The sequence below is a fragment of the Crocodylus siamensis genome, chromosome 15, assembly GCF_052110815.1.
Source record: "Crocodylus siamensis isolate JL-2025a chromosome 15, ASM5211081v1, whole genome shotgun sequence".
Taxonomy (NCBI): Eukaryota; Metazoa; Chordata; order Crocodylia; family Crocodylidae; genus Crocodylus; species Crocodylus siamensis.
The window spans coordinates 19,956,646-19,967,104 of record NC_143409.1 but is presented as its reverse complement, the minus strand read 5'-3'; the positions used below and the strand labels follow the sequence as shown (position 1 = coordinate 19,967,104).

General features: G+C 41.3%; 1 protein-coding gene across 3 annotated transcripts in view; it reads right to left on the bottom strand.

The window, feature by feature from the left end:
* Nucleotides 1-236: 236 nt before the first annotated feature.
* The window catches only part of SHC4 (SHC adaptor protein 4), a 65,622-nt gene continuing 55,399 nt past the window's right edge, over nucleotides 237-10,459 (bottom strand). For all 3 annotated transcript variants that reach the window (XM_090029318.1, XM_090029316.1, XM_090029317.1), the window contains exons 10-13: nucleotides 7,830-7,890; nucleotides 5,909-6,088; nucleotides 3,710-3,963; nucleotides 237-1,490 (exon numbers count right to left, since the gene is read on the bottom strand). In XM_090029318.1, coding sequence (XP_089885444.1) covers nucleotides 1,335-1,490; nucleotides 3,710-3,963; nucleotides 5,909-6,088; nucleotides 7,830-7,890 — 651 coding nt within the window. In that variant the 3' untranslated portion in view covers nucleotides 237-1,334. The remainder of the gene's footprint in view (nucleotides 1,491-3,709; nucleotides 3,964-5,908; nucleotides 6,089-7,829; nucleotides 7,891-10,459) is intronic.

Below are 10,459 nucleotides of genomic sequence, written 5' to 3'. Positions count from 1 at the left end.
TGACTTCCATAGACTGATAGAACTGACTTAGTTGGGATGGGGAAGAAAGGTTTTGTGATTGTACTAAAAACCATCACTTCTCTTAAGACCAAGGAAGGATCCTTTGGCCAGTGTCTACCAGACCATTGACTCCACTCCCACGTTATCCCTTCCCACCCGTTTACTGATTAAATATTGATCCTTGATCAGAATCCCCAAGAAATTACTGCCTCACTCAGACACACTGAATATATGTTCATTCAGATTTACAGTATTTATTGTGACAAAATGCATTCTGTATGCTTTGTTTAAAAGACTTTTCCCCACATTTATGAACAACTGGAATCTAAGTGAAAAAGGAAGATATTATGTCATTGGGGAAGTGTATAATAAACTACAGCACATGCAAACAGTTTTTTTAAATAGTTTTTTCACTCAAAATGTATCATCTGTTTCTTTCAGCTTCTTATGTTGTAAACATCTATGGAATCAATGAAAAATATATTCAGCTACTTCTTTTAAAAGAGACATTTCTGGCATTAATCAGCAATAATAGTAAAACCAGATGCAAGACACAAAAATATTAGGATCTAGCATGCTTGTTCTGTAACAAGTTATATTCCAAAATTATTTTACCTATTTTTATTTCAATTTTGTAAATGTTGCATAATCTCAAATCTTCAAGCAATCTGATAGTGATAAAAAACTGTTTTTACTAAGAAATCAGTCAACCTTTCTGTATTGTGTAGGCAAATCACCTTAAACATTATTTGCTATTAAAGTGCTGTTATAAGCAAAATGAAATATAGTTAGTGTCTATAATAATCAATTGTCATTTTGTCATATTCAAATTATATTTATTTTGGAAAATAGTTCTATGCCTACCATCTTCATCTAAACACTCAAAACTAATCCAATATAAATAATATTTGTTTCCAATAATTCCACGACTAAAAGGCACATACTAATGTCCCAGCAGTTTGTTCAAGTGAGCATTTGCATGTAAAGGTTTAATTGTGCTTTTCAATAGTTCCTGATTCAGTATGACCTTACAGGTGACATTTGTACATGTCTATAGTACCTTTCCACAAATGGTTCTCTCACTGTCTAGGTTTCATTCTGTTAAGATTAAGACTATATATATCTATATAGCTATGCATATTGATCTCTACAGATCTACATAGATATACACATATACATATATTCATATGTACAAACACAAAAAAATTCTTCTGGAACAGCAACTGAAAAGTGCAGTTTATACTTTTTGAATTGGCTTTGTGTAATGAAGTTTTGTAATAGTCAATGCAGTGTTCATAAACAAACTGTCTTGAGAATCAGGAGATCCAATAAGGTCATTTGTTATATTGCATGTGTCCTGTGTTATTCTCTTTTCTTACTGGCTGTTTCAAGCAGACTTCGCTTCCCGAAGAGATGATTGGCAAATTATTTTCCATGTGATAGTGAATAAGGTGACCCACACTATCAAATACACGGTCTTTGGTTCTTACCTGGGAAAGACAAAAAAAAAGAAAACATTTTGAGAATACATTGAAAGAAGCATCAAGGAGCACATCTGTGGGGGGCCAGCAGGGGAGATCATGCTCAGGGGCAATCAGCATGGGTTCATCAAAGGCAGGTCCTGCCTGACCAACCTGATTGCTTTTTATGACCAAGTAACTAAATCCTTGGATGATGGTGTTGCTGTGGACGTAGTCTTTCTAAATTTTAAGAAGGCCTCTCACCCCATCCTCATCAATAAATTAAGCAACTGTGGCATTGATGCCTACACAGTTGGATGGGTAAAAAATTAGCTGATGAGGCGCACCCAAAGAGTAGTGTTGGACAGGTTGTACATAACCTGGCGAGATGTGAGCAGTGGGGTACCCCAGGGCTTGGTCCTGCACTGTTTAACATTTTCATCAGCGACTTGGACAAGGAGGTAGAAAGCACACTGTCTAAGTTTGCTGATGACACTAAGATGTGGGGTGAGGTTGACACACCTGAAGGGACAGAGAGGCTGCAAATAGATTTAGACAGACTACAAAAGTAGGCAGATGAGAATAGGATGGGGTTCAACGTAAATAAATGCAGGGTGCTGCACCTTGGGAGAAGGAATCCACAGCATACATACAGGCTGGGGAATTCCCCTCTTGAAAGCACAGAGGCCGAAAGAGATCTTGGAGTCATTATTGACTCCAAGATGAACATGAGCCGCTAATGCCAGACTGCAGCCAGCAAGGCCAGCCATACCTTGTCATGCATCCAAAGATGCATCTCAAGCCAGTCCAGAGAGGTGATACTCCCCCTCTATGAGACTTTGGTCAGGCCACAATTGGAGTACTGCGTCCAGTACTGGGCGCCACACTTTAAAAAGGATGTGGCTAGCCTGGAGAGGGTTCAGAGGAGGGCCACCCGCTTGGTGAGAGGGCAGCAGGACAGGCTCTATGAGGAGAGACTGAGGGACCTGAACCTGGTTCAGCCTCAGCAAGAGGAGACTGAGGGGGACCTGGTGACTGCCTACAAACTAATCAGGGGAGATCAACAGCAAATAAGTAGAGCCCTTTTCTCCCCAGCACCACCTGGGGTGATGAAGAACAATGGTAATAAGCTCATGGAGAACAGGTTCAGGTCAGAGATCAGAAGGCAATATTTTACAGTTAGGGTGGCCAAAATCTGGAACCAAATTCCCAGGGAAGTGGTCCTCGCCCCTACCTTGGGCAAATTCAAGAGGAATTTGGATGATCACCTGTCTGGGGTCTTGTGAACCCAGCATTCATTCCTGCCTGTGGCAGGGGGGTCAGGCTAAATGATCTGTTCAGGTCCCTCCTGGCCCTAGCTACTACGAAACTGTTTACTTTTTAAAAAAAAATCACAGATCTGAAGCCATTCCATGGAAGTCAACATAAATTTAAGCATTTTAATTCAATGGGTGCAGGACTGATTGGCAGTGTGGTGTTAACACAGACCTCTGGCTTTACAGAAAGAGTAGTTAAAATGCTGTATTGCTATCTCTAGCTCTGCCAATTGATTTTCCTTACAGCTTTGTGTCAGCCAGAAATAAAATCTGAAATAAAAATAAAAGCTGACCTACTGTTTGATATACAGGCAGCTATGATGCCATTCTACACACTGAACAGGTAGGGGAGCACCGTGGAGGAAGAAGGGGAAGCAGGGGTCTCATGTGAAAGTTGAGGGAATGAATGTATGTAGAAATGAGCGGGGAAGAAAAAAGCAGAGAGGAGCAAAGCCACACTTTTTTCTCCAGAAGTGTTTCCTCTCAGTCCCCTTAGCAAAACCTTTCATAGTTTACTCACTCTAGTCATATGAGGAAGAAAAGCCATAAAAGGGCTGATTTCAGATGACATAAAACTGACTCTTCCCATTCACCTTTTCAGTGTCTGAAAATATATTACTTTGTTGTTTGATGCTATTAGCATATTTAGCTTTTAACACAATAAAACTAGTAACATTCCATATTCATCAAGGAATATGTTGATTATACATCCACATAGGGCAACCAATGACATCCACATAGGACAACCTACTGGCCTGTGTAGCTCTGGCCTCAAACTCTTACATCGGGATGACATTTTGTTACCACTGAAGTCAGTGGCAAAACTGCCATTAGCTTCAATAGAGTGCCATTTAAATATGCATTTTGATTTAAAAATATTTGAGAAAACTAGTACCTTTTGATGTGACATTTTAATGAAAGGACTACTCATACCTTGCCTCCAGGATCCACCAACAGCAGGTGCTTTGCCTGCCGCCCTTGCAATCCACTTAATACATATTGACCAGGTGATGTTGCGCTCTCTCGCACCAAAAAATCCCCATCGTTGATTAAAAGACTTTCTGCTGCTTTCCTGTTTAATTTGCCATGGTAACAATCTTCACTCCTTAGCTGTTGCTTTATTTGTGGTGGAACACAGAGACTAGCCATATTGCTTGTGGTACTCTGCTGACCAGCTTCTGGTAATTCTAAAGTTAAATGAAAGGAAAGGAGATAAAGCGGATCCTTCACCTAAAATTTAATCCCTAAAAGAAAGAGCTTGCATATTTTTATAGCAATGGAACATGCATTAGAGATTGGAATAATTTCAGTTTGAAGCTGTGATTAAACCAGTCTTCTAGACAGTAATAATATTAAATATTTTCAAAGAATTATACACAGATAAATCCTCACATCCCAGTGAGTTAGGTAAAATTATCACTATTATTTAAAAAATGTAGGAACTAAGAAAGAAAGGTGTGAGACCCATCAAATAGCTAATCAATTGCCATGTGTTACTTGGTAACAGAAAACATAACAATGTAGAGCAGGGGCAGGCAATTATTTTGGGCGGAGGGCTGCTTACTGAGTTTCAGCAAGCCATCAAGGGCCGCGTGACAGCCAGCCCAGGGCAGATTAATATTAATTTTCTAAAATTTTAGGGGCCCCACAGGCTGGATAGAATGGCCTGGTGGACCACATCTGGCCTCCAGGCTGCATTTTGCCCACCCCTGATGTAGAGGGTACTCCACTTACATGAATGTCAGATAAGTGCATAATTTGCTTATCTTCATAATGTGACGCCAGTCTCAATTTCTGCCTATTGTCTACATTATAACAAACATTAGTTATCTGCACATTAAGTGTATAAACCACTTAAGTACACAGAACATTTCAGCCTCCTGATCCACTTTGTAATGGAACTGTGCATGGTTCAACATGTATAACTGGCAAAATCGATTAGTAGCTGTTAATCCCAAGACTTCTAATAGCAGCCCTAAACAGATCAGATCTCATTAATTTCTAGGCTGGTACTAGAGGCAAAAGAGGCTCAAGTAACAAGATCAAGAACCTTCATAAGGTGCAAAGGCTAAGCATACATTGTTCCTGTCATTCAGGAGCAATACTGCAAATACATTTGGGTAAGTGCACATTCTGGGTAAAACAGAGATTTTCCATTCCAAACCTATGCACTTTAAATGGAGAACACTGCACTACCTCTTTATTTTTTCTAATTCGTTAATATACATAAATTTACAAGTGGCAAAAATATCTTTAGAGTCATATAAATTAGAAAGCATTCTACCTTGCAAAACCCACAGGCAAAACGCAGTAGTTATCTGTTTGCATGCTTGCTTTCATTTATTGAATTACTACCTCACCAAGAAGGGGCATACTGAACACAAACTGATTATTTATAATTAAACAGCCTGTTGAAGTCAGGGTGTCAAACTTCCTCTGTGCCCTGGGCCTGACACTGGCGGGGCAAACAGCAACAACAATGCAAGTGGTGTTGTGTCAGCACAGCCATCACTCACCCCCCACTCCTCCTGCCAAGAAGGGCTACCCGCAGTGGCAGGCCCATGCCTACTTGTCCCATCCCTGAATTCTCAGCCCCTCTGGGATACCCATAGATTGGAGAAAATGGCTCCACAGGCCATATTTTTGGCACCTCCATTTTAAAACACTCAGGTCTTCCCTGCAAAACAAATTTGGATTTTAGCCACACTATCTGTGGACCTCATTTTTCATTTTCCTTTGGCTGACAGTAAAAAGCATGTCGCACCTAATTGTGGGAGTCACGCTGAGTGATTCCAGGCCTGTATAGGAATACAAGACAATCTGACTGATGCAGCCAAAAGGGAAGTATTACATCAGCTCTGTGCAAAATGGAGAAATGTCTGCCTCTGGTAACCAAAATGGTTGGGTTGGGATCTGGCCAGTCAGGCTGCAAATAATTCCTAGGCCAATGGCTCCCTTCAGAGTGCGTTTCCCAAATCCAGAGGGGGCTTGAAGAAAAGCACAGCAAAATTTCAAGTTTCTTCTCTCTTTTGAATTATTATGGAGAAAACAGAATCTTTCCCAATGCATTCAGTGGACAAATCCCCGTCTGTTGAGGCTAAGATAATATGCGTCATTGAAATATGAACTTACTCCCATGATGCAGCGGGCTTCCATAGCTCTGCGTCGATGCAAGGCCTCTAGTAGTAGAGACTGTAGTTTGCAGCGTCTGAGTGTTGATGTAACTGGGATCATCAAAGAGATCCACTTTGCAGGAAGGTTTTGACAATGCTGTATCTTTTTTCGCCTTCTGCATTCGCTCACCGCAGTTACCTGAAATAAATTGGCCATATACACTGTACTATATTTTTAAAGGAGATTTTTTTTTAATCCTCCACAGCTGGGTCTCAAACGATGTAGTTTTGATATTTTCCACTTCATGCCTTCACTAGAAAGAAGAAAAATGTGCCAAACTATACATCTTTGCTTAATTTTTGAAAGGTACTGCATTCAGCATACTAACAGCTCTGTAAAGAAACCCAAAGGAGTCAGGGTGAGAGTCTGAAAAATGGTTAGCATTGACTGTATTCTGTTCCTATTGAAATCAGTGGTAAACGTTAAAACAAACAATAGGCCAATACTGGGCCACTGGCCTTCATGGTGGCAGCAGAGTTTAGTGACTGCTGGGTGTGCCTCAATATACCCACTAAACTAAAATGATAGGGGCAGGAGCATTATTTTTATGTATCTATAGAAAGCTTGGTGAAAAGAGGTAAAAGCAAGGGGTCCTCCTAGCTTTTACTTAGATTTCTCAGCCTGGTGTCAAAGTTTCAAGTGCGCTGTCACTGAGTAACTCTTGTCTGGGGATGATTTGTTTATTCTGCCCTGGATAATCCCAAATAAATTAATTTTTCATAATGCTTCTATCTTGATTCCTCTGTAAAATATCCATTTGCTCTAACAGGGTCCCTGCTCCCAGAATGAGAGAGAGTGCGTTTTTTTGTTCAAGGAGGGACATGCTACACATTCTCAGCCATTTGTGGTAAAATGCCCCACCCCATTTAGGAGCATCTTGGGAAAATGAGAGACATCTTTCCATCATTAGTCCTGTGGGCTGGGAGGATGGAGTGGATTGGTGCTTTGTGACTCTGCCTGGAGAATCAGAATAGTCCTAACATACAGGAGGGCTGACAAAGTATTCCTCAGCTGGATACAACAATAAATTCATGTTAATCAGCTACACAACATGCACTTATGCTATTCTGCAGATTTATTATTTGATCCATTTACCCTTTATACGTAGACACTAGCTGATTCTTCTTTAAACATGCAAATACAGAAACACCACAGACAAAGAAATCAAACTACACCCTGGAAAAAGTGTAAAACAGCTCTTAAGAGAGTGCAGATGGAGCTTTTTAAAGACCCTCATTGTGTACTGAAAGGGCTAGAGCCAAAGAAATGTGTCCCATGACATCCACAGTGCCAAGTGAAAGCTAAAAATGGATGGGGAACTTTTTGATCTTTTGGGAAATGAGCAAACAAGTTCCTCCAATGTGGAGGTAACTGTTCCCAGTAACTGCACCACAGCCATAGGGAAGGAAACAGATGGAATCTCAAGTGAAGGAACAAAGTTCAGGATTGATTTGAAACTAAGTCTGTAATGCTGGGATTGAGCTGACAGACCTGCTCCCCACAGGAATGTCACAGGCTTGCTGACAGTTTGGATCCCAGGAGGAATTTGTACAGCCTGTGGGGGTAGTTTCAGAATTAGTAAAGCAGAGGAGCATCTTTTTTTCTCATAGACTCTGAAAGGGAATACAATAACAAAAGGCTACTGTACGGTGTCATGACAAGTAAAACTGGCAAGTCTGCCAGCAGACATTAAAATAGATTAGTACCCTTTGGAAAAAGCTGTAAGGCTTTTTTGTCCACCCCTCAGCTGGGGAACTAGTAATGACCAAATCAGCACAACACTTTTCACTATGATAGCATAAGTGAATGGGCAACACTTCCAGACATTTTGGCGCAATTTAAATCTAGATATGCATGAGTAAGAAAACAGAGTACATACCCATTGTTTTATTTTCTTCTAGATAATTTTCATATATATTGATGCATCTGGGGCTGCCTGTCTGTGAAAGAATCACACAAACTAATTGCACAGGATGCCAGCTGTTAATGAACTTCAGCTATCTTCATAATATACTCTTACCAGTTCATCAGGTTCCAGATAACTGAGAAATCCACCGTACATACTTGGTCTCCAGGGGAACAATTTTCCCACCACCTCACATAAGATTCGGTACAGTGATGCTGTACTCCCCACTGGCTGTGCCAGTTATACAGGCCCTAATCCCCATCATGACTCTAAAATCCATGGCTGTCAATGCAAGGCTTAAAAACCATGCTATGTTGCCAGTGTCTGATAAGTGGGAAGTCTTACTGCATCTGAATGAGAGAGGGAAGCTTGGCTCTATGTTTGCAGCGTACACAATAGTTGCAGCACTTTGTAAAAATGATCAGAAACCAATTTAACCTCATTTCATATCTGTTGTCTAGCAAAGTGTTAATGCTCAACAGGACTGGGAAGACAAGCTCTGCTTTCCCTAACGAGTAACCCTTTGTTTTTTACTTTATTACAAAGGATATTTTAATGAAAATAGTATTTTGTTGCCAAAAAGCAGTTCTGCTTCTGGGACCAATTCCTCCCTTGAAGTCACAACCTTCTGTTTGAAATATCACAATTAGTTGCTAGGGAGATGGCTGTGATGTAACATATAAATCTCTGATGGTGTCCATGGAGGAAAATGCACTAGGATCAGATTAACTTCTAGGCTGCAAAGTTCCTGTTTTCACACTGATGTTTTTTGAAATAAAAACGGGGCAGGGCTATAGGCAACATGGGATAAAAGGAGTGTGGTCTGTGTGGCATTAAAGGATCGTCAGTGTTGAAAGGAAGTACTGAGAAATTAACTTCTGAGGGGAAGGCAGTCTCAGTTACACAATGCCCAGTGAAGCAGACATCAGTTAAATAGTTAAATCTGCTGGGATTGCACACTGCCTCCTCAACAAACCTCTTCCTCAAAGCCACAATTGCTGTAAATTCCCTTCCTGCACCAGTTCTAGACGTCCCCAAACACACTCAAGGCAAGTCTGCACTACCTTTATACAAGAGTGACCAAGAAGCACACCCCACTCATCCACTCCTATTCCACAAGCGCCAAATCCTGGAAATGAGGTAATGTTACGTAGCTGCTTCGGAGTGGCGCTAAGTGTGAGCCAAGTGCTGCTCTTAGGGTCCTTATCTGGGATGAGCTTACAGGTGCATCCAGAGTTGCTCTAAAGCAACCTGTTTTCTGGAATCTGGTGGAGTGGGAACGAGTTAGCAAGGCCTGCTTCTCAGCTAGGAGAGGTAGTTAGTCACGTTCGTCCAAAGCTAGTCAGAAGACAGGGTAGATTTACACCATACGGACTAACTAAATCTGAGATTCATAAGCTTTCCTAAGCAGCACCTTACTTCATCAGATGCTATGAAGGGGCTGCAGGAATCAGAGCTTCTAAACAGAAAGCAGTGATTAGACTACAAAGGATAGGGAAGGGGGAGAAAAAGGGAGGGAGCACTCCTGGGAGAGGCAAAGTGGATATTCCAGGTAATGGGATAAGAATCCATAGGCTCAGTTTAGACCAGGGTAGGCAATTATTTTTGTCTATGGGCCTCATAGGCAGTTCTGGGGAGCTGCTGTGGGCTGGTCAGCACCCTCCCCTCCTCTCCCCCGAACAGCCTGGAGCCCACACACCACTGCTCAGACCAGCCGAGGTGCCTGTATTATCCCATGGTCTTTTATTGTACCCCACTATGCAATTCAATAACATGCAGCTGTAAGGAAACTTCCAGACTATTTTTCCGTCACCTAAAACTAAGGGAATGTTCCTATTACAGGGAGCCACATACAATGATCAACGCATGACACACCTGACCTATACACAGCACAAGGAGGACAGCTCCTAGGGCATGTCTAGACATGTGTGGACATTTTACTTATTACCCAAGATCCACAAGCCCAGCAACTCAGGACACCCCATTGTCTCTGGTATTGGCTCGACCACAGAGGGAGTTTCTGGCTCTGTTAACTCTATTTTATTCCAATTTGCCATGAGAGCTACCAGCTATTTGAAAGACACTACAGATTTCCTAAAGAAATCATCTTCTACTGACAAGCTTCCAGCTACCATCATACTAGCTACAAAGGATGTCACACCTCTGTATATCAACATCTCTCATGAAGCTGCATCACAAGGGGTAAAGAACATTATCTTTGATGAAGACACTGCTTCTATTTTCTTCACACTCTCCCACTTTGTCCTCACACACAACTATTTCAGATTCGTATTTTGTATTCTAATACAATCTTTGTATTCTAATCACTGTTTTTTTTAGAAGCTCTGCTTCTTGCAGTCCATTCTTGCATCTAAAGTAAGCTGCTGCTTATGAAAATGTATGCATCTCAAATTTTGTTAATCTATACAGTTCAAATCTGTCCTGCCTTTTGCCTGCTTTTCAGCAGCATTTGTGAGCTTGGCAACGAGGCAGTGTAGACCTCCCAGAGTCTTGCAAAGGTAGTATCCATTTCCCTGGCCTTGGGAATGTAAGTCTTCACACTCAGATAAACAGGAGCACTAGACCCAGCATGCTTTGAAGCT